This window comes from Rhineura floridana, chromosome 10, assembly GCF_030035675.1.
Source record: "Rhineura floridana isolate rRhiFlo1 chromosome 10, rRhiFlo1.hap2, whole genome shotgun sequence".
In the NCBI taxonomy this organism is placed as follows: Eukaryota; Metazoa; Chordata; class Lepidosauria; order Squamata; family Rhineuridae; genus Rhineura; species Rhineura floridana.
In genome coordinates, this window is record NC_084489.1 from 88313301 (window position 1) to 88334316 (window position 21016).

General features: G+C 45.9%; 1 protein-coding gene across 1 annotated transcript in view; it reads left to right on the plus strand.

Moving 5' to 3' along the window:
* The first annotated feature begins 5226 nt into the window (after positions 1 to 5226).
* Positions 5227 to 21016, plus strand: part of LOC133364836 (uncharacterized) — a 33895-nt gene continuing 18105 nt past the window's right edge. Inside the window, exons 1-2 of the mRNA XM_061585698.1 lie at positions 5227 to 5529; positions 15057 to 15226. Of these exons, the coding sequence (XP_061441682.1) occupies positions 5357 to 5529; positions 15057 to 15226 (343 nt within the window). The 5' untranslated portion in view covers positions 5227 to 5356. The remainder of the gene's footprint in view (positions 5530 to 15056; positions 15227 to 21016) is intronic.

A 21016-nucleotide genomic window follows, 5' to 3' on the forward strand; every position in this document is an offset into this window, starting at 1 on the left:
GTATCCCCAAATTCTGCTGCCTCACCATATTAATGGTTGGCCCTTCCTTCCTTCAATGCCTGTTGGTGGATGCAGCGAGAGTCCTAGTTTGCATCACTGATCGAATCAGGAACCAGCCAGTGTTTCATGCTCCCAAATAACATGAAAGCGCAAGCTTCAACAAATATGCTTGCCATGGAAAGTTGAAGTGTGGTGCTGTTGTCTAGCAAGCATTATGCCCTCTGGACAGCCGTTTTCCCAACTTTGAAGTTGCATGTTGATCTGTGCCACTTTTACAGGCTGGTAGGCTTAAAATCTATTCCAGGAAAACTGGTGGGAAAGAGTGTTAAAAATAGAATTACAGAGCATATAGAGGAACACATCTTGTTGCAGCAGAACCAGCATGGCTTCTGCAAGGTTAAGTCCTGTCTCACTAACTTATTGGAGTTCTTTCAGAGGGTCAACAAGCATGTAGATAGTGGTGACACAGCTGACATTGTGTATTGAAGGTTTTCAAAAAGCTTTTGATAAAATGCCTCACCAAAGACTCCTGGCTAAGCTTAGCAGTATTAAAATAAGAGGAGAGGCCCTCTAACGGATCTAGGGTTGCCATGTTCAATCCCTGAGACTGATCCTGTATCTTTAGGAGAAAAGAAAGTCAGCCAAGTGCAGGTGTTCTTGCAATGCTGTAATGGGAAAAACCACAAGGTGGAATTCTCCCTTCTGCCTGCACAACTTTTAAAGATACAGAAGACCTATTGGAGGGTGGGCCTGGCAACCAAGAGGTCTTCTGTATCTTTAAAAGTTGTGCAGAGGGGGAGGGAGAATTCCACCTGGTGGTTTTTCCTATTACAGTGTTGCAGGTAAAACCCTATTTGTAGGGTCGCCATAAATCAGAATCGACTTGAAGGCAGTCCATTTCCTAGTGCCAGTGCAACACCACTGGTATAAATCCTTTTTGTAATGCAATATTTTGTTTCATAAATGTGTGTTGTATACAAAAAATGGTCCTGTGTGTGCATCTGCTGAAATATAATGTTCAAGCTAATTTTTGTTTTATTTTGTATTGATGATGATCAAACAAATAATTTTTCACAATACTGCTCAGTTAAAATTGATTACAGTATGTGTTGCATACTTGTCTAAAAGTTAAAAAGAAAGGGAAAAACAGTTCAAAATTATACAGTTATTAAACTTAAACTTCTCAAAAGGAATCATTTTTAATTATTTGGAATCATTTTTAAAGAAAATAAAACAGTAATATTCACATTAATATATAACAGAAGCAGTCTGCGTCTGTGTTGGAATTACTTTTTAAGATGTTCTTAAAGCTTTTTTATTAAGATGTTTTTAAAGATGTTTTGTTTTAATATGTTTTTAAAGATGTTTTAATACATTTTAAAGAGAACCAGTGTGGTGTACTGGTTAAGGAGTTGGACTACGACCTGGGAGACTAGGGTTCGAATCCCCACACAGCCTTGAAGCTCACTGGGTGACCTTGGGCCAGTCACTGCCTCTCAGTTAAAGTGGATTCTATGCTCTTGCACAACAAACCAGCCCCCCCCCCGAATCACACAGAATTTGGGGAGCAAGAAAAGTGAAAGTGTGGAATAATGGCGATGTCAGGCACCTTCATATAACATCTGCACAGTTTGAAAATGCAACAAAATTTTGTGCACAAACTATGTATGCTCAGTAAACAAGGCGCCTGGAAGAGTCTTCTGTCTGATTGGCTTATTTCTCCAGCCCTGTCCGCCTCTCCAACTTCCCTTCTATTCAGCACCAAAGTTCCCCTCTATCCAGCACTGGTTAGGCCTCATCTTGAATACTGCATCCAGTTCTGGTCTCTGCACTTCAAGAAGGATGCAGACAAACTGGAACAGGTTCAGAGGAGAGCAACAAGGATGGTCAGGGGACTGGAAACAAAGCCCTATGAGGAGAGACTGAAGGAACTGGGCATGTTTAGCCTGGAGAAGAGAAGACTGAGGGGAGATATGATAGCACTCTTCAAGTACATGAAAGGTTGCCACACAGGAGGGCCAGGATCCCTCCTCGATCATCCCAGAGTGCAGGACACGGAATAATGGGCTCAAGTTGCAGGAAGCCAGATTTTGACTGGACATGAGGAAAAACTTCCTAACTGTTAGAGCCATACAACAATGAAACTAATTACCTAGAGAGGTAGTGGGCTCTCCAACACTGGAGGCATTCAAGAGGCAGCTAGACAGCCATCTGTCGGGAATGCTTTGATTTGGATTCCTGCATTGCGCAGGGGGTTGGACTTAATGGCCTTATAGGCCCCTTCCAACTCTACTATTCTATGAACTCAATGAAAGGGCCTCACATAGAAAGTGTTTGTGGGAATTGTTGGCAACTTATTCTGAATCATGAAGCCACTATGTAGTTCTACACCTCTTTCGTTATTGTTGTGGCATGGGATTGAGGTATTTATAAGTGGATTATTTCATTGTGCTTGGACCCTGCCCTGTGACTGAATTCAGTGAAGGGAGCGTTGCAAATATTTCCAGTAAGTTAATAATGTAGGGCGGGAATCTTTTTCTTGCCCCCAGAAGGCCATTGAAAAAACCGACTGTACACATGACTCAGTAGAGGTCAGCGTTCCCAGAGGGGTGGTCTGGAGAGCAAGGGTGACCTTGAAGTGTACAGATGGCCCTGTGAAATTAGGCAGGGGGTGCATGGGGTCCCAGGCCACAAGGTCTCCATCACTGGCCCATCTAGTCCTAGTCATCATGGCTCATAGCCACAAATAGCCTCATTTTCCATGGATATATCTGCTCTTTTAAAGCTATCCAAGCTGGTGGCCATCTCTACATCTTGTGGTAGTGAAATCCATCATTTAGCTATGCACTGTGTGAGGAAGGACTCTCTCTTTTTTGCTTGTCCTAAATCTTCCAACATTCTCAGTTACAGACTGAGAAAACAATATAACTCATTTTCATTCACTGGCAATCACTCGTGGCCGAGTAAGATTGTCTTCCAAGTTAAGGTCTTTAACGGTGGGTCCGTAAGTGACACTGGAGGCCAATCCTGAATCCACACAGCCTCCCTCAGTGAGGCCATAGGTTTCCAGATGGAAGATGGTCGCAATGAGGATATGTTTGACGTATCTTCCATTTAGCTCGTTTGTCCCGTTCGCCCTGTACTCGTGCTTCTTTGAAGTCCACAGCACCTTTGATAATAGCCAACCTCCATTTGGGACGTTCATGGGCCAAAACTCCCCAGTTCTCAATGTTCATGTTACATTGTTAAAAAAAGAAAAAGCGAATATGCACATGAAGCATTTTATACAATTATTTTATTGTAGTATTTATTGATTCCTTGTAACCTGCCTTGGGAGGGTTTACATCTGTCAGAGTTTGGCTTACACCCCAAAAAGGCAGTCTAGTAATTTTAATTATGATGTCAGATTTGGGGGACACAGAATCTTTCACACCGTTGAAAGCAAACATTCAATACAGGGCTTCAAAAAATATTCAGCTTGTTATGTGAGAGTTCTCCACTAGGTGGCACATTAGGTATTAATGTTTGGACCCCAAAGATCACTGTCTGCAATGCTCAAGGATGTTTTGGCTAGGAAATTCAAACCATCAAAGCCTTATTCGTCTGCACACAGATTTCCTCCCAGTGTCAAACTCCCAGGAATGTAGAGTAAAGGAATGCAGCTGGTAGAGTGGAATCTTCAGCAAGGTAAGACATGCCCAGAGACAGTGGCCAGTGGTCCTGCTTGGAGTGATTTCCAGTTTTTACAGCTGTGAAATGTTAGTGGGCATCCCGTAGCTGTTTCTCAGTTGCTGGCTGTCTCAGGAGCCAAGTCTGTTTGGCCTCCATTCAAACCCCCAACAGGCTGCTTTTACTCTCCATCTGGGAAAGTCACCAAGACCTGGGGGATCTGACATACTAGGCTTTTAGTAAGCTAATGAAGGGAAACTGCCTTCAAGGGCAATCCAGATTTGGGGATTTCTTTTGTGAAAGACTCTTCTCCAAACCCCTTCCCTCAGAGCCTCTCCCCAGTTTATCAGCAAAACTCTTGGTTTGAATGTTTCTATTGTGAATTGCCTTTTATTAGAGTTAGGGCGGGTGGGTGGTATATATACATAATTCAGGATTTCCAGGCTGGAAAAGACCCCTTGAAGGGCCATTGTTTCTCCAAGAACAGACCTCTTAACTATTGGCTGTTATTTGTTTATTCATTTGTTTGTTTGTTTATAGCGTTTGCCACCCCCTCCCACCCACACTTTTTGCCAAAAAGGCACTCAGAGCAGCTTGCAAAAAAAGGCATTTCTAAGGTAGTCCGTCCCCTCCCAGGCTCACACTCTAAAAAGACGTGGCACTCAAGGAAAAAGGGAGGAGGAGGGAGGAGGGAGAAGCAAGCTCAGCCACAAGTTCTTCAAGTTGCAGAACTGTAAAGCGACAGCCAATTGTAAGTGGCTGCCTTGCCCTTAATAAAAAGCCGTCTGTCCCTGGCAGAACGCTCCCCCACCCCGATCAGATCCAGGAGCAGAGCAGGTGATCCCATCCAGGCCAGGAGGACAGGGCATCTCTTGCAGCTCTTCCCACAGACAGGTAGCTGCCTTTGATGGCAGTCAGAATCCTCACAGGAAGGGGCTTGATGGAGTTAACCCCCCTCCTTTGTGGGTGTTGGTTCTAGAGGGGCTAATGCTCTCTCTGACGCTCCCTCCGCTTAGGAACCTTGGCACAAATCCCTGTGACATCCAAAACAGCCTCCATAATTTAAATGTACGGGGACAGAGGAAGCTGCCTTAGACCGAGCCAGACCGTTGGTCTGCCTAGCCCAGTGCTGCCTGCACTGACTGGCAGCAGCTCTCCAAGGTTTCAGGCAGGGAACAGCCCTACCTGGAGATGCCAGTGAGAACCGAACCAGGGGCCTTCTGCGTGCAAACCAGGTGCTCTGCCACACTGAGCTGCCTACGGCCTTTCCCACAGGAGCCCTGCCTGTGTGCCTTCCTTCCACACCCCCAATTATAAATCACATTTTCAGCACTGGAGTAGAGTAAGGAGGGGCAGGGCTGGCAGACTGCTGGGCAGCCGGCCAGAATTTAGGAACGGCAGAAGACGGAAAAACGCAGCTCTTGCTTCAGGAGAGGCTTCCATTGCCCTTTCCCCCCATCTGGTTTCTATTCAGCTCATTCTCTTTCTGCTGCTGTGAAAGGCTCTGGTCTGATGGCTTTCTCAGCCGAGGGCGAGATTCCAGAGGAGGAGGAAGGGGAGCATGATGCGCTGGCTGGCTGACACAACCTTCGCTCCATGGGCTTTGGAAGGGGCTGGCTCTGGAGGGTTGGGCTCCTAGCCTGAGGGAGAGGAGGAAAGGGAGAGGCGCTTTGCCCAGGAGAGGAAGATGCTGCTGTTGTGGCTTGTGGCGGCCCTCCTGGCTCTCTCGCAATGTGCACAGGCAGAAACATACACGTCCATGCTGAGCATCCAGGAGGCGCTGGCAACTGAGAGAGAGCTCCTTCGCGTCTTGCACACCTACCTCGAAGAGGAGGCCAACAGGCTCAAGGACCTCAGGAGGTAAGGACGGGTGCTGCACTTGTGGATGTCAGCCACGGGGTGGCCAGCCTTACCTTTGGCCCCAGTTTCAACCTCCACTTAAAGCAGGAGTGGGGGACCTGTGGCACCCCTCCCGGTGTTGCTGGACTCCCATCAGCCCAAGCCAGCATGCTCAATGGTCAGAGATGATGGTGGGGACGGAACAACATCAGGAGGGCCACACATTCGCCAGCCTGCAGTTAAAGGTGCAAGGCTAGGGGAAGGGACTGGAGGTCAGTGGCAGACAGGGGTGTAGTCATCCGGGATCTCAGGAGGTCCTAGCCCAATTACTTTTTGGGGAGCACAGTCCCAGCAGGACCCCTGTGTCTCCAGCGTCCTATGAGCCAATCAGCATGAAATAAGAATGTGGTAGCCACTAATAAGAGCCTTGTAACATGTTTCCTTGTCTTTTCAGAGGCAATCAGAGTGGAATGAGGTGAGTCAGCCACTGAGAAGACTCTTCTCAGTAGCTAACACTCCTCTTTCATGCTGATTGGCTCCTAGGGATGTCTGTTGTTGTGGAAGAAGGCATTAACAAGGATCTCATTCTCAACCCCACAGCAAAAAAAAAAAGGCTGTGGCTCACATAAAGGGACCTAGCACTTCTGAATTTGCCACTGCGCTACTGATGGCAGAGCATCTGCTTTGCATGCAGAAGGTCCCAGGTTCAATCACCAGCATCTCCAGGTAGAGCTGGGAAAGACACCCTGGCTGTAATCCTGGAGAGCGGCTGCCAGTCAGTGTAGACAGTAGTGAGCCAGATGGACCAAGGGTCCTACCTGGCATAAAGCAGCTTCCCATATTCCTAAACCAAGCATTCCCGGTTTTGATCAGGCTGGCTTGCTTGCCAATGAGGGTTGCTTCCGGACAACCTGTTTATTGAGCATTGATCCCGATTTGTTTGGGAAGTTAGATGTTGCTGACTATTTAATGAGAATTTATTCAGATTTGCTTGAGGAGCGATTAGGCAATGTTGCATCAAGCAAGGTCTGTCCCACACTTTCTGGTGCATTTTCCCATTAATTTCCTTATTGCAAAAAGTCTGCACAAGAGCTCCAATAATCTTTAATTGCACAACCTGAATTTGCAGGTATGCGCTGAGTCCCACCCAAAAATAGCGAGAGTCTAGAAGCACCCTTTCTCTAAAATATTTCATTTCAGACCTCAATAGCCTCCAATAGATCCTTTTTCTATGTTGTGCTGTGTATTCCCAAACAGGGGGATATTTAATTATTGTTGTGCTGTGTATTCGCAAACAGGGGGATATTTATTTATGTATTTATTTATTTATCCCATCCTTATTTATTTATTTATCCCACCCTTCCTCCCTGAAGGACCCAGGGCAGCAAAGAAAAACACTAAAAACACTTTAAAATGTTTAAACAAGAATGTTTAAACAAAAACACTAAAGGCACTTTAAAATATCTTAGAAACAAAAGACTTTAAAACATATTAAAACAAACAAACAATTAATTAATTAAACTTCTTAATTATGATATTATGATAACCCAGATTTGTATTGGGGCTGATGGAAGTTGCAATTCAGTGAGAGCCAGAGTTGTGGCTGTAGTGGTTAGAGACTAGGACTTATTGCAAAAAAAAAAAGTCCAATCTTTTAGGAAAGCGGGTTTGTTGTTCAAGAGCAACAAATCATCTTTAATTGCACAACTTGAGTTTGGATTGAATCTGCCCCCAAAATAGCGGCAGTCTAGAAGCACTCCAGGAGATTCTCTTCTAACTGTCCCCTGCTCTCCCCCCTCTCTATGCCTTGCACTTAACAGGAGCTAGATCCACCACAACAGGTGCCCAAAACATGCCACTTAAGGCAGCCACCTTGCCCAGCTTCATGCTAGAGCCAGCCACGAAGATGTCAAATTTCAGACATATTTTAAGGATTTTGCTATGCGTTTTTCCATGGATGGGTGTGGAGAAAATTAATCCTCCATGAAACTTGCATTTCTGGATTGGGAACTTGGCAAGTGGGCATTGCAATTTGAAGCAGAGTTTTGGCAAATATTCATGCTTCTTTTTGTAGATATTGGCTCTGCAACATATAATGCGAAACGCAAACTGATTTTTAAAGGGAAAGTAAGCACAAGTCCCCCCCCCCACACACACACATTAAGAAAATGCAGTCATAAAGAAGATGGCTTTCATAAGTAAAAACATATTCAAGGACATATACTTCCCAAATTGTGGTCCGTGGACCACCTGTGATCCATGAGCTTCATTTAGGTGGTCTGCAGCATGTCAGCATTGAATATTCACATTGGTTTTCATTCAGTTGTATTTTAATTGCTTCTTTTATTGCTTATATTATATTTTACTGTATTACAATTTGAAGTCTACGGCCTCCCCAATTTCCCCCCAACGGCCTCCATTTCCAGCTGATAAAGGATCTCCAGCAGACCAGACCAGGGATGGTAGTGGAACTCCCTACCACCGCAATGAGGAGACTTTTGGACGCAGACCTTCCTCCAGGCAGGCTGGTCCTGGGCCACCATAGTGCAGGCACATGTCTGGATCCAGACTGTCCAGAATGCCCAAGAGGAGATCGGACTCAGGAGCTGAAGAGTCAAGGCTGTCTGAATCCAGGTGGAGGCGGAGGCTGCCACCACCGAGGCAGGCGGCTGCTGGGCCTGTCCCCGCTTCAGCACCCCCACCGCCGGTGTCGCTTCGCTGCCACCGGTTCCTTCCAGGGCGGGGAGTCCGAGGGCATCAGACTGGTAATTACCCAGGGCATCAGACTGGTGAAGAGGACAGAGGAAAGGGAGGCAGGAAAATCCCTTAGGACTCTGTGAAAGTGACTTCCCATGTTATTTTAGTGAGCATTTCTTCTAATGTACACAATTTGCAAGATTTTGTTTTCCTGATGCAATGCAATTACTTATGCTATTTTCACTGATCTGTGACTTTTTAGGCACACTTTCCCCTAGTGTGCATGTTTGTGCACATAATTTGCTTTGCAGAGAATTGCAGTGTAAATTGTGAAGAACCATGAATTTCAAGGGATACCTACTTTTCAGCCCGCGTAGTGCTTTGCAAAGTGTGAATTAGATAGGTTTGCATTTGAACCAAACTGAATTTCTGTCTGATCCCCAATCACTGTGTGCTTCTGCTGCAACTTATACCACCTATTTGAAAAGTTTTGGGGGTTCCATGGTCCTCCGAATTGCCAGGCCCGGCCTTCAAGAGGTCTTCTGTATCTTTAAAAGTTGTGCAGAAGGAAGGGAGAATTCCACCTTGTGGTTTTTCCCATTACAGGGTTGCAAGAACACCTGCACTTGGCTGACTTTCTCTTCTCCTAAAGATACAGGATCAGTCTCAGGCCATGGACCTGGCAACCTAGCAGTGACATAAGGAATCAAGTGGTCCTTAAGATATATCACATATATGAGTCTCCTCCCTCCCATTTTACCTTCACAACAACCCTGTGAGGTAGGTTAGAGCAAGAGATGGGGACAGCTACATTGCCGGGCAATTTGCCCCTGGGTCTAATTACTGCACCATACCAGATGTCTCCCCAATGTCCTCTGCTGGGTGCAAGGGTTCCTTAAATTGCTGTGCCCAACTTCCATATAGCTTTAGCTTGGTGTTTTCTGGCCCATTTCTGTTTATTCCCTTGTTCTTTTTCTGGCTTGTCTCCTGTGTCTTGGAAAACAGGCCCTGGTTCTGATTTTCAGGAATCTCCCAAACAGGGGGGGGGGAAATAAATTAAAATAACCATTGTGACAGATCAATTCCATGTGCGCTATATAACTATCCTGCCCCCAGCTGTCTTTTATGTATCATGGTTTTATCACCCTGCAATATATTAGAAGATGTACTTATAACAAGATGTGTTGTGTATATAATAGATCTGTCAAATGGTTGATTGATTGCTTTTCTCTGCTGGGTTGACTATTCAACATCGGGACTATTTTTATTTCACTTCTTGCAGCACTGGGAATTGCCATTTCCTTCTCTGTGTCTTCTGTTTCGCGTGGCATGCAAAAATTCAAGCGGTGTCGCTTAACCGTACTGACAGTCTGGCCACATTTGCACCATGCATTCATCCCACTATTATTTCACTTCAAACCGACAGGGCATATCCCAAAGAATCCTCGGAAGTGTAATGGGTGAAGGGGGCTGAGAGTTGTTAGGAGACCCCATTCCCCTCATAGAGCGACAAGTCCCAGAGTTCTCGGGGAAGAGGGATTGACTGTTAAACTACTGGGAGAATTTTTTCCACCCAACACGGAAAGGTCGGGGACTGAGTGGCAGAGATGGGGACGTTGCGGGCGGGGCCCTCTCTTTGCTACTGATGTTAATATTTCTTGTTCAGGCATCATGAGTAATCAGAGTCCAGTCCCGGCATCCAAAGAAGGCAGATCACCCACTTCTCCCTCACTCCTATGGTCAGGTGCGTCTGTCTCCATCATTCTTGGCTTTTAGTAGGGATTGGAAAACATCCCTGTTTACCCAGGCACTTGATGGCTGAAGGAGACTGTTCCTGACAACCCGGAGATCGCTGCAACTGTTTTTAGAATGTTTTAACAGTAACTATTTTTAGAATGTTTTAAATGGTCTTTAGCATGTTTTTCCTGCCGTTGTTAAAATGTTTTGTTGTAAATGTGTTTGCTGCTCTGGGATCCTTTGGGAGGAAAAGTGGGATATAAATTTAATTCATAAATTAATAATACCTGACAGTTATTGTTGTTATGTACCTCCAAGTCGACTATGGCTTATGGTGACCCTATGAATCAGTGAGCTCCAAGAGCATCTGTCATGAACCACCCTGTTCAGATCTTGGAAGTTCAGGTCTGTGGCTTCCTTTATGGAATGAATCCATCTCTTCTTTGGCCTTCCTCTTTTTCTACTCCCTGCTGTTTTTCCCAGCATTATTGTCTTTTCTAGTGAATCCTGTCTTCTCATGATGTGTCCAAAGTATGATAACCTCAGTTTCATCATTTTAGCTTCTAATGATAGTTCTGGTTTAATTTGTTCTAGCACCCAATTATTTGTCTTTTTGGCAGTCCATGATATGTGCAAAGATCTTCTCCAACACCACATTTCAAATGCGTTGATTTTTCTCTTATCAGCTTTTTTCACTATACTTGACAGAGGTGGTGACAAAAAGTAGCAATACAGGACTCTTTTGAATCTAATGAGTGTATCTGGAGGAAACACAATTGAAACCCTGGAATGAGCATCCATTGAAGTGCATGACTGGGGCCAACAGATAAAGGAGCTCTACCATTTGAATTTTGGCTGATAAAGGCAGCGGAACCCATTCTAGAAAAATGGGGTGGCTATCCTAGTCCTTTCCCCCATGCCCAGTGGCTGCACATGGACTTTTAATGAAAGGGCCAAGCGAAAAATGGCAAAAGATTGATCTGTGATGCTCAGGAGCGAGAGAGCTGTCACCCGTGCAATGAAATCATGCATTTTGTTAGGGTGAGCCCATCTCTAAAAGGGCCTTGGATGTTTCCCAACAATTCATGAGCATTTAAGCAGTGCTGGAACAGAGGTAGCCAGAGGTGAGACGGGGAGTGGGTTGGGCAGAGGCAGTAATCCTGAGCTATTCATTAATCTCCTGGACAGACCTGCAGAGGGTCACAGGTAGAATTGCTTCACAAGCCCTTTCCTTGCAAAGCTATTTTTAGTTGTCAGGATTTTGGACTCTTTAGAAACTTCAGTTTTCTATATCTTCCCTTTATCTATTCCACAGTGGTGGTGGGGGGGGGGGCAAGGTGAGGAGACAGCCAGGGACCCGCTCCCCCGTTGAGATCTTAAGGAGTTACACTCCTGAAGATCTTTCTCCCACGGATGCCAAACAGCTGGAGAAGAAGGTTTTAATTACAATTACAAAGGTGAACAATGCATAGGGATTTCAAGTGCTTTTTGGTCCAGGGATATTCCATTTGTCTAGTTGTCATTTCATGGAAATCAGCACTGAACAAACCACAACCTCCACCAAAATATTTATATTTTGCTGATTTAAACCACCACCTTTTCAAATGGTTGAAGATGGCAAACGGGGGTGTAGTCATCCAGGGTCTCAGGAGGTCAAAGACCCTTTATTCTTTTGGGAGCAGGGTCCCTATATCTCCAGCATCCTATGAGCCAATTGCATGAAAGGGGAGTGTGTTAGCCACTGAAAAGTGCCTCCTGACATGCTTCCTTGTCCTTTCCTGCTAATTAGAGCCAATCAGAGTGGAAGGAGATGAGTCAGCTACTGAGAAGACTCTTTCCAGTAGCTAACACGCTTCCCTTTCATGCTTATCGGCTCCTAGGGACATTTGTTGTTGTGGGAGAAGGCATGAGCAAGGATCTCATTCTGAACTCAGCAGCAAAAATGGGTGTGTGTGGTGTGGCTGTGATTATCCTGAAGGGACCCTGCACTTCTGAATTTGCTGCTACACTGCTGGTGGCAAACAATCAAGAGAGAGATGGAAAGGATCACACACACATAAGTAATAATCCTGAAAACAAACTATTTTGAAACAGAATAAACCTACAAAATATCATCAATTAAAATAAAAAGAAGCATCAGAAAACATTCACTGTAAACAAAAGGGGTTGTACCCAATGCTAGCTCTACTCAGAGTAGACCTGTTGAAGTTAATGAACATGATGAGCTTAGTGTCACCCACTTCGGTGGGTCTCGTCTGCGTAGGACTAGCATTGGAGACAACCCAAGAAGAGCACTGCCTAATGAGACCAAAGGCTTATCTAGTCCACCATCCTGTTTCCCGCAGTGACCAACCAGATTCCTATGGGAAACACATGAATCTTTTTCAGCCTGAAGACCAAGTTTGCTTCTGAACAACCTTCCAATCAAATAATCCAGGGATTGGGAACCTGTGACCCTCTAGATCAGTGCTTCCCAAGATCCCAACCACTTGAAAATTGCGGAGGGTCTTGGCAGACCACATAATGATTTTCCTGACTGTTGTTTAGCAACTGTAATGCACTGTGCTAGACACTAAAGTATGTATTGATTCTCAAGTGCCTTGTCAGCCTCTTTTCCCCGCGTGGGACCTTCCCTCGTTGTGCTGTCAACCACAGCTTTATTCCTTTGAGGAAGGCAATCCTTCCACCCCATCACTTCATCCTGCTCACTTTCTGGATGGACCACCAGGTTCCAAGAATGATGGAACAACCACTGTGCCCACTGATCTTCATCCACACACAAATCCACACCGTTCTTTACACACATGTAGCTATGCTGCTCTGTAGAGTTGCCATTGCAGACCACCTGCATGAGTCTCATGGACCACTAGTGGTCTGTGGCCACACTTTGGAAACCCCTGCTCTTGATGTTGTTAGACTAACCATTCCCCTCATCTCTGACCAAAATTAATAAGAAGTTTTTACACTCGATCAGTGAAACACATATTCAGATCCTTTCCAGTAAATAAGGCCACTGGTCCATTTAACCCTGCACTATCTCCTTTGACTGGCAGTTCTCCAGGGCCTCTGGCAGAGGTCTTTCCCACCACCTTATGCCTGATCCTCCTTTTTAGCAGGAAATGCCAAGGATTGAACCTTAAGCCTTCACTATGCAAAGCTGGTCTCTGCCACTGACTAGTGGTTCTTCCTTAACAAACCAGGTATGTTAAAAAAAACAATCTAGGATTCAGATGTGCTCTTATTCCACCCTACCTACATAACCAGCTGCCTTACACTAGATCATGCTATTTGTCCATTTACCTCGGTATTGTTTCCTTGGATTGGCAGCAGTTCTCTAGGGCTTCAGACAGAGGCCATTGTCAGATGCTTTTGGAAATGCTTGATAGGGATTAAACCTGAGCAGGACTCACCCAAGACATTCTGCTGCCTGACCCCAAGGATAAGTTAGTGCCCACTACCCTATCATATACGGATGCTGACCAGATTAGTGGTTGAATCTTATTTCAGCACTGGTGAGTGGACAGCGCCTTCTTCCGCCACACCCGGGAGCATCAGGTTGGCTTAGAAGGCCTAGATCTGACCTCCAACATTTTGCTGCCATTCCTCATCCCCAACATCTTCCGCCTAGGTAGCCACCTTGTTCTGTGTAATGGCAGGGCCAGCCCTGAACGTAGGCCTCTAGGCAGTGGAGGCTGGTCCATCAAGGAGAATGGGGTGCGGTCCCACCAACTTTTGTCTGGCCTCAGCTGGCCTCCACCGGCTTGCCTTACTTATGACCAGTGCAGGGGGTGGCCACAGCTGTCAGCTTTCTCCTCCTTAGTTTCAGTGCTGCCCTTGTACAACTCAGCAGGGGGAAGGATGGAGTCACAGAACCAGCTAACTCTTCCTATCATCAGCTCTGCTCTCCACCTTACCCATCCCAATGGGCACCAGTGTTTCCAGAATGCAAAGAATGTGTCGTACCACTGACCTACAAGCCCTCCCCTGGAGACAGTGCATTCCTATGAAGTGCCCGTACTGTTAAACTGTTAGTCAGGCCTGGCGCTAGCGTACAGCTAGGTTGGGCGCTGGCCTGAGGGCCAGGATCTCACACAGGGCCCCAGGAGGCCCCTCCTGAGATAAGCGCAGGCCAGCAGCGGGCAGCTTCACAGCAACAAAGTCTATCCTGCTCAGCTGCGTAGCTACTGCGCAAAGATAAGAAGTTGCTAAGGAGCTGCCCCGGTCTGTCCTGAGTTTCAGGCATGGGAGGAGGGGCGGGGCTTAGTGGCCTATAGCAGCTGGAGAGAGGCAATGCTGAAAGGAGGAAGCCGCTGAGAAACCATCTCTTTTCTAATGTCATCCCTGCTGAATTCAAAAGGACTTCTTCCATGGAAAATGTAGCCTAAGGTTGCAATCCAATATGTGTCTACTCAGAAGTAAGCGCCACTGGATTCAAAGGGGTTTACTCCCAGGTAATTGTGTATTGGACTACAGCCTAAGAATGAGATGCGGAGCTTGGAAGGGAGGTGAGAAGGCTTTCCTGGTTTTCTTAGCTGCAATCCAATCATGCTACTCAGAAGTAAGCTCCATTGGATTCAATGAGGCTTACTCCCAGGTAACTGCGTTGGATTGCAGCTTTAATTACACAGTAATTATTGCCTCCCCACCCCTTTGTTCCATTCACCCCACTGATCTGATAGCGACTGTGTGTGAGCGTGTGTGTGTGAATACATGTTAAGACCTTTCCTCTCCTTTTACAGGCAAGCTTCCGTTGTTCAGGCTTGTCCTCAGGTTGTACATGAACTCCCTCTGTCCACCCTCGCCTTCCCACAACCCCAGTTGTAGCTGGGAAGCTCCTGTTATTAGTTTCATTTATATTCTGCTTTTTATGTAAGGAGCACAAAGATGGTTCTTCCCCTCCCCATTTTATCCTCTCAACACCCCTGTGAGGTAGGTTAGTCTAATGACAGTTGCTGACCCAAGGTCACCCAGTGAGTTTCAAGGCTGCGCAGGGATTTGAAACCAGGTCTGGCAGGAGGTCCTAGTTATCATGTGTCTCTTTAACTTGGAAACTTGTACGTTTGTAATGCCTGATGGTAAGAGTTCAGAGACTAATAGCGTTCCCACTTTTTCAGGCGGGAGAAGACATACACGCGTATTTCCAGGTGTTTGAGCAGGTTTGCCGAGACCAGGATTTGGAACAGCGCTACTGGATGCATGTTCTCCACGCTCAAGAGAATGGAGAGCTACAGGAACGAGCATTTTACCCCAGGAACACGCAGACTACCCGGATTTCCTGAAATTGGTAAAGGAACATTTTGCGTTGTCAGCTGAAGCGTGCTGCCAGAGGTTTGAAGCTTTACACAGAAAACCCAAAGAGAGTTTTTCAGCATTAGGTGCACGCACTGTAAGAACTGTGGAGATGTGGCTTGCAGCTGCGGAAGCAACGACGCTTCAGCAGATCCAGAGCGTTTATACTCTTGAGCTTGGAAGATTACTTTTAAAAAGTAATAAATTACAGTTACAGTTACATGGCCCAAAAAGTAGTAATTACCGTTACAATTACAACCGCTCTGAAAGTAACTGATTACTTTACTTTTCCTCCAAAGTAATCACTACAATTACATTTCAGTTACTTTAAAAAACGCCTACAAGGTGCTGGCCTTGGCTGCTGCACATCTAAGTAGCCTAAGACAACATTAAAAATAAACAAACACATACAGAGGTAGTAGAATAATTATTTTCATTCATAAGATAGCAATGGTGGTCTCTCTGCTGGTAAGGGTGGTGGGGAGGGAGGCTGAGGCCACTACTCAGATCATTGCACGTCAAACCAAGTGCAACCCACCCTCAGCCAGCAAACATAATCTCTCTCACTTAACCACCTCCCAGACCCTGCCCTGCCACCAACTAAGGGACACTCACTCAAGCAAACATATTCCCCTGAGATGCAAAAAAGTTAAAATACTGCAAATGCAGCACAGTAACCAGAGAGGGTGGTGGAGGCCACTTTGTGTGCCAAGTGCAAACACAGTATTCACACACACACACACACACACACACACACACACACACACACACACACACACACACACACACACATGTTGCCATCTTTCACCTCCACAGTTCTTTATCTCCATTCTGCTAATGCCTCCTTCTCCTCCTTTATCCATGTTCTTCACCTCCGGATCCTTTTTCCCTCCACTCCATTCTTCACCACCACTATCCGTATTTTAAAATAATTGTTTTCTCCACTCCACCTTGTCTCACTCTCTGCCTCCTCCCTCGTCGCCTCCTACACATCCACAGAGCATGAGGAAAGAGCGACACTGCACAGAAGCCCAGTTTGAGGCACATGATTTTCATCCACAAATCAGAGGAGCAGAAGACTTCCCCTGCTCCCCCCCCACAAGTAATGCCCAAAAGTAATTCTGGAAACGTTACAATTATTCCACAAAAGTAGTAAAATTACTCCTAGTTCTATTACAATCAAAATGGAAAGGAATTACCCACTCGTTACTCAAAAAAGTAATGAATTACAAGTAATTCATTGCTTGTAACTAGTTACTTCCAAGCTCTGCTCTTGAGAAATTTGACACAATGCTGCCCAAAGAATTGGCAGTGCTGGTGAGAGATCAAAAGCCTAAGTCGGTGGGGAAAGCAGGGTTAATTGCAGATGAATTGGCCTCCCACCGAGAGAGAGCCCCAGGCTTGCTTTTGTCCAGAAGTCGGAAACTTCAAAGGTAGCCAACCTGTGGGGGAAGGAGCAGATTGGAGAAGGAAGACCTGGCAGCCCCCGTGAAAGCCAAGAGAGAGGGAGAAGGATCCTCTTTGGTTCCAGCAGCAGCTATAACATCAAATAAAGCGGCTATGGAGGGTTTATGTTTTCTGTGCCATGCCCTGGGTCATCGTAAGGATGCCTGCCGACGTTTGGTCAAGAAGCCGGGCGCTGGAGGGATGAGCAAGGGAACGAAGATTGTGACACTCAGCTTGGGCCAACTTGTTTACCTGAATGGTAGTGTGGCGGAGAGGTTTGTTGTTGTTATGTGCCTTCAAGTCGTTCAGACATTTGGCGACCCTACGAATCAGCGACCTCCAGCAGCATCTGTCATGAACCACCCTGTTCAGATCTTGTAAGTTCAGGTCTGTGGCTTCCTTTATGGAATCAATCCATCTCTTGTTTGGCCTTCCTCTTTTTCAACTCCCTTCTGTTTCCCCCCGCATTATTATCTTTTCTAATGAATCGTGTCTTCTCATTATGTGTCCAAAGTTTCATCATTTTAGCTTCTAATGCAAGATTGCTTATCATAGCACAAGGCGGGGGTTGTCTGTGGTTCAACTCCTGGATTGTGCTGGGAATGAGAATTTGCCCCTCGTGTCAGCTGGTTGTGTCCCTGTTTTACTAACAAAGACTTCTGCTGAGGGGCTTTTGCAGGAATCTTTGCAGCCTGTTCCTGGTGTGACTTTGGGACTGTATTTTTTCCAGTCTGATGCATGTAACAGACCTTGTGATCCTCAAAAACTGCATTCTACTCTAATGCTATTGCTGATGTGTTATTTAATGCTGAAGTTACTAGTAATTCTGATAGCAAACCTGTATTGTTTAATGTTCCTGTCATTCCTAAAGTTAATCTCATGGGAGGAAGGGGGAAAGTTAAACCTCCAGACAAAAAGGGATTGAGAATCTCATGTTAAACACTTGCAAGCTGTGTTCCAAAGACTGCAGAATTCTGGTTTGACTGTCAGAGCTCAAAAATGTTAATTTCGACTGGGGGAAGTCATTTATTTGGGACACCGCTTGGGGAGGGGGAACATGAAACCCCTTGAAGCCAAGATTGAGGCCAATCAAAAGTGGCCTGTGCCTCGCACAAAGAAGGAAGTCCAGTCTTTTTGGGAGCTTGCAGGATACTATAGGTTTGCCCCCCACTTCAGTACCATTGCCACTCCCTTGACTGATTTATGTAAAAAATGCAAGCCTAAACAGGTGCGATGGTCTAATAGTTGTCAACAGGCCTTTGTGATTTTAACTTGGTTTTAGGATCCTTGTGATGTGGATTTTGATGATTTTATGACCTATGCAGGAAAATGATCCTGGGTTTTTCGAAGTGTCCTTTTTCACCATTCTTTTCATTTTTATTCATTTTTATGCCCATTTACCTCACTGGTTTAGGAACCTTTTTATTCAACTTGTCCTGTAAAGAGATTTTTCCTTTTTTTCTTGTAAGGATTTTCAATTTTTGTTGAAGTTACCTTTTTTAGTGGGCCAGAAATAGCATGTTACGCTTAGGGATTAAGTAAATGATTTTTCTTTGTTTGCTCCACGAGCTAGAGGGAGCCCCAGCTGACGAAGCGTCAAGGCGAGTTAAGCAGCAGAGCGAGTTCGGCAGCAGGGCGAGGAGGCCAGGGCCCCCCACTCTGCCCGTCTGTTCCCTGACCTCAACAAAACCGCAGTCTCCAACCCATTGACGTAATAAACCTTAAACAAAACTATGCAGGTAAGAAGCCAGCAGGGGTGTGGGGGCTTTCCAGTGTTTTGCACCGCCTGCAGCATGTACGACTATCTGCCTGTTGGACAGCAGTCGTGGGTGTGCTCTCGGTGCAATGAGCTCCTGGCTCTCCGGGAACGACTTCATTTCCTTGAGGCCAAGGTGGCGGACCTGGAAAAGCTGAGAGAGGCAGAGAGGTGTGTGGAGGAGGCCTTCAGGGACGTTATAGCTGTGTCCCACTCCAACGATGATAGCTCTCCTGCTATCATGGAGAACGATGGTCTCGGGGAAGGAGAGCATCCAGCTGAGGAAGAGGGAAACGATCCCTTAGAAGGGACCCATTCCTTGGGGGATGAGCAGCTATCCTCTCGTGCCGAGGATATATCTCCAGGGGGTGGAGGGATCCTTGTAGTGGGTGATTCGATCATTAGGAACATAGACAGTGGGGTGTGTGATGGGCGTGTAGACCGCAAGGTGTTTTGCCTGCCTGGTGCGAAGGTTGCGGATATCGCCCATCGTTTAGATAGTTTGGTAGACAGTGCTGGGAAGGAGTCAGTGGTCGTGGTGCACGTTGGCACCAACGACATGGGGAAATGCAGCCGTGAGGTCCTGGAAGCAAAATTTAGGTTGCTAGGTAGGATGCTGAAAGCCAGGACCTCCATGGTGGCTTTCTCTGAAATGCTACCGGTTCCACGCGCAGCACCAGCCAGACAGGCCCAGCTTCGCAGTCTCAATGCGTGGATGAGACGATGGTGTCGGGTGGAAGGGTTCGGATTTGTTAGGCACTGGGGAACATTTTGGGACAAGCCGGGCCTGTACAAAAGGGACGGGCTCCACTTGAACCAGAATGGAACCAGACTGCTGGCACTTAAAATTAAAAAGGTAGCAGAGCAGCTTTTAAACTGACTGAGGGAGGAAACCCGACAGGAGCTGAGAAAGACCCGGTTCGGAATAAACCTCCCCCCTGGGATAAAAACCAAAGAAATGATGAAATTTTAAAAGGGGTAGGCCTAGAAGTAGGCATTGTGAGAGCAGGGGCACAGGATATAAATTCAGAAGAGCAAAATTACCACAGGCCTAACCACAAGTGCCAAAGACACTTGAAGAGAGACACTGCTTACAAGTGCCTGTACGCTAATGCTAGGAGCCTCCGAACCAAGATGGGAGAACTGGAGTGCTTGGTCTTAGAGAAGAGCATTGATATAGTGAGCATAACAGAGACCTGGTGGAATGGAGAAAACCAGTGGGATACGATTATCCCTGGATATAAACTATATCGGAAGGACAGGGAAGGACGTATTGGTGGCGGAGTCGCTCTATACGTGAAAGAAGGCATTGAATCCAGCAAGCTCGAAACCCCAAAAGAGGCAGACTCCTCCACAGAATCGTTGTGGGTGGTGATACCGTGCCCCAGGAGGGACTTAATACTGGGAACGATCTATCGTCCCCCTGATCAAAATGCTCAGGGAGACCTTGAGATGAAGTATGAAATTGAGGAAGCATCCAAACTAGGAAATGTGGTAGTAATGGGTGACTTCAACTACCCGGACATAGACTGGCTGCATATGTGTTCCAGTCATGACAAAGAAGCAAAGTTTCTAGATATTCTAAATGACTATTCCCTAGACCAGTTGGTCATGGAACCGACCAGAGGGATGGCAACCCTGGACTTAATCCTCAGTGGGGACCGGGACCTGGTGCGAGATGTAAGTGTTGTTGAACCGATTGGGAGCAGTGACCACAGTGCTTTTAAATTAAGCATACATGTAACTGGCCAATTGCCAAGAAAATCCAACACGGTCACATTTGACTTCAAAAGAGGAAACTTCACAAAAATGAGGGGATTGGTAAAAAGAAAGCTGAAAAACAAAGTCCAGAGGGTCACATCACTCAAAAATGCTTGGAAGTTGTTTAAAAACACTATATTAGAAGCTCAACTGGAGTGCATACCGCAGATCAGAAAAGGTACCGCCAGGGCCAAGAAGATGCCAGCATGGTTAACGAGCAAAGTCAAGGAAGCTCTTAGAGGCAAAAAGTCTTCCTTCAGAAAATGGAAGTCTTGTCCGAATGAAGAAAATAAAAAAGAACACAAACTCTGGCAAAAGAAATGCAAGAAGACAATAAGGGATGCTAAAAAAGAATTTGAGGAGCACATTGCTAAGAACATAAAAACCAACAACAAAAAATTCTATAAATACATTCAAAGCAGGAGACCATCTAGGGAGACAATTGGACCCTTGGATGATAAGGGAGTCAAAGGTGTACTAAAGAACGATAAGGAGATTGCAGAGAAGCTAAATGAATTCTTTGCATCTGTCTTCACAGTGGAAGATATAGGGCAGATCCCTGAACCTGAACTAACATTTGCAGGAAGGGATTCTGAGGAACTAAGACAAATAATGGTAACGAGAGAGGAAGTTCTAAGCTTAATGGACAATATAAAAACTGACAAATCACCGGGCCCGGATGGCATCCACCCGAGAGTTCTCAAAGAACTCAAATGTGAAATTGCTGATCTGCTAACTAAAATATGTAACTTGTCCCTCGGGTCCTCCTCCATGCCTGAGGACTGGAAAGTGGCAAATGTAACACCAATCTTCAAAAAGGGA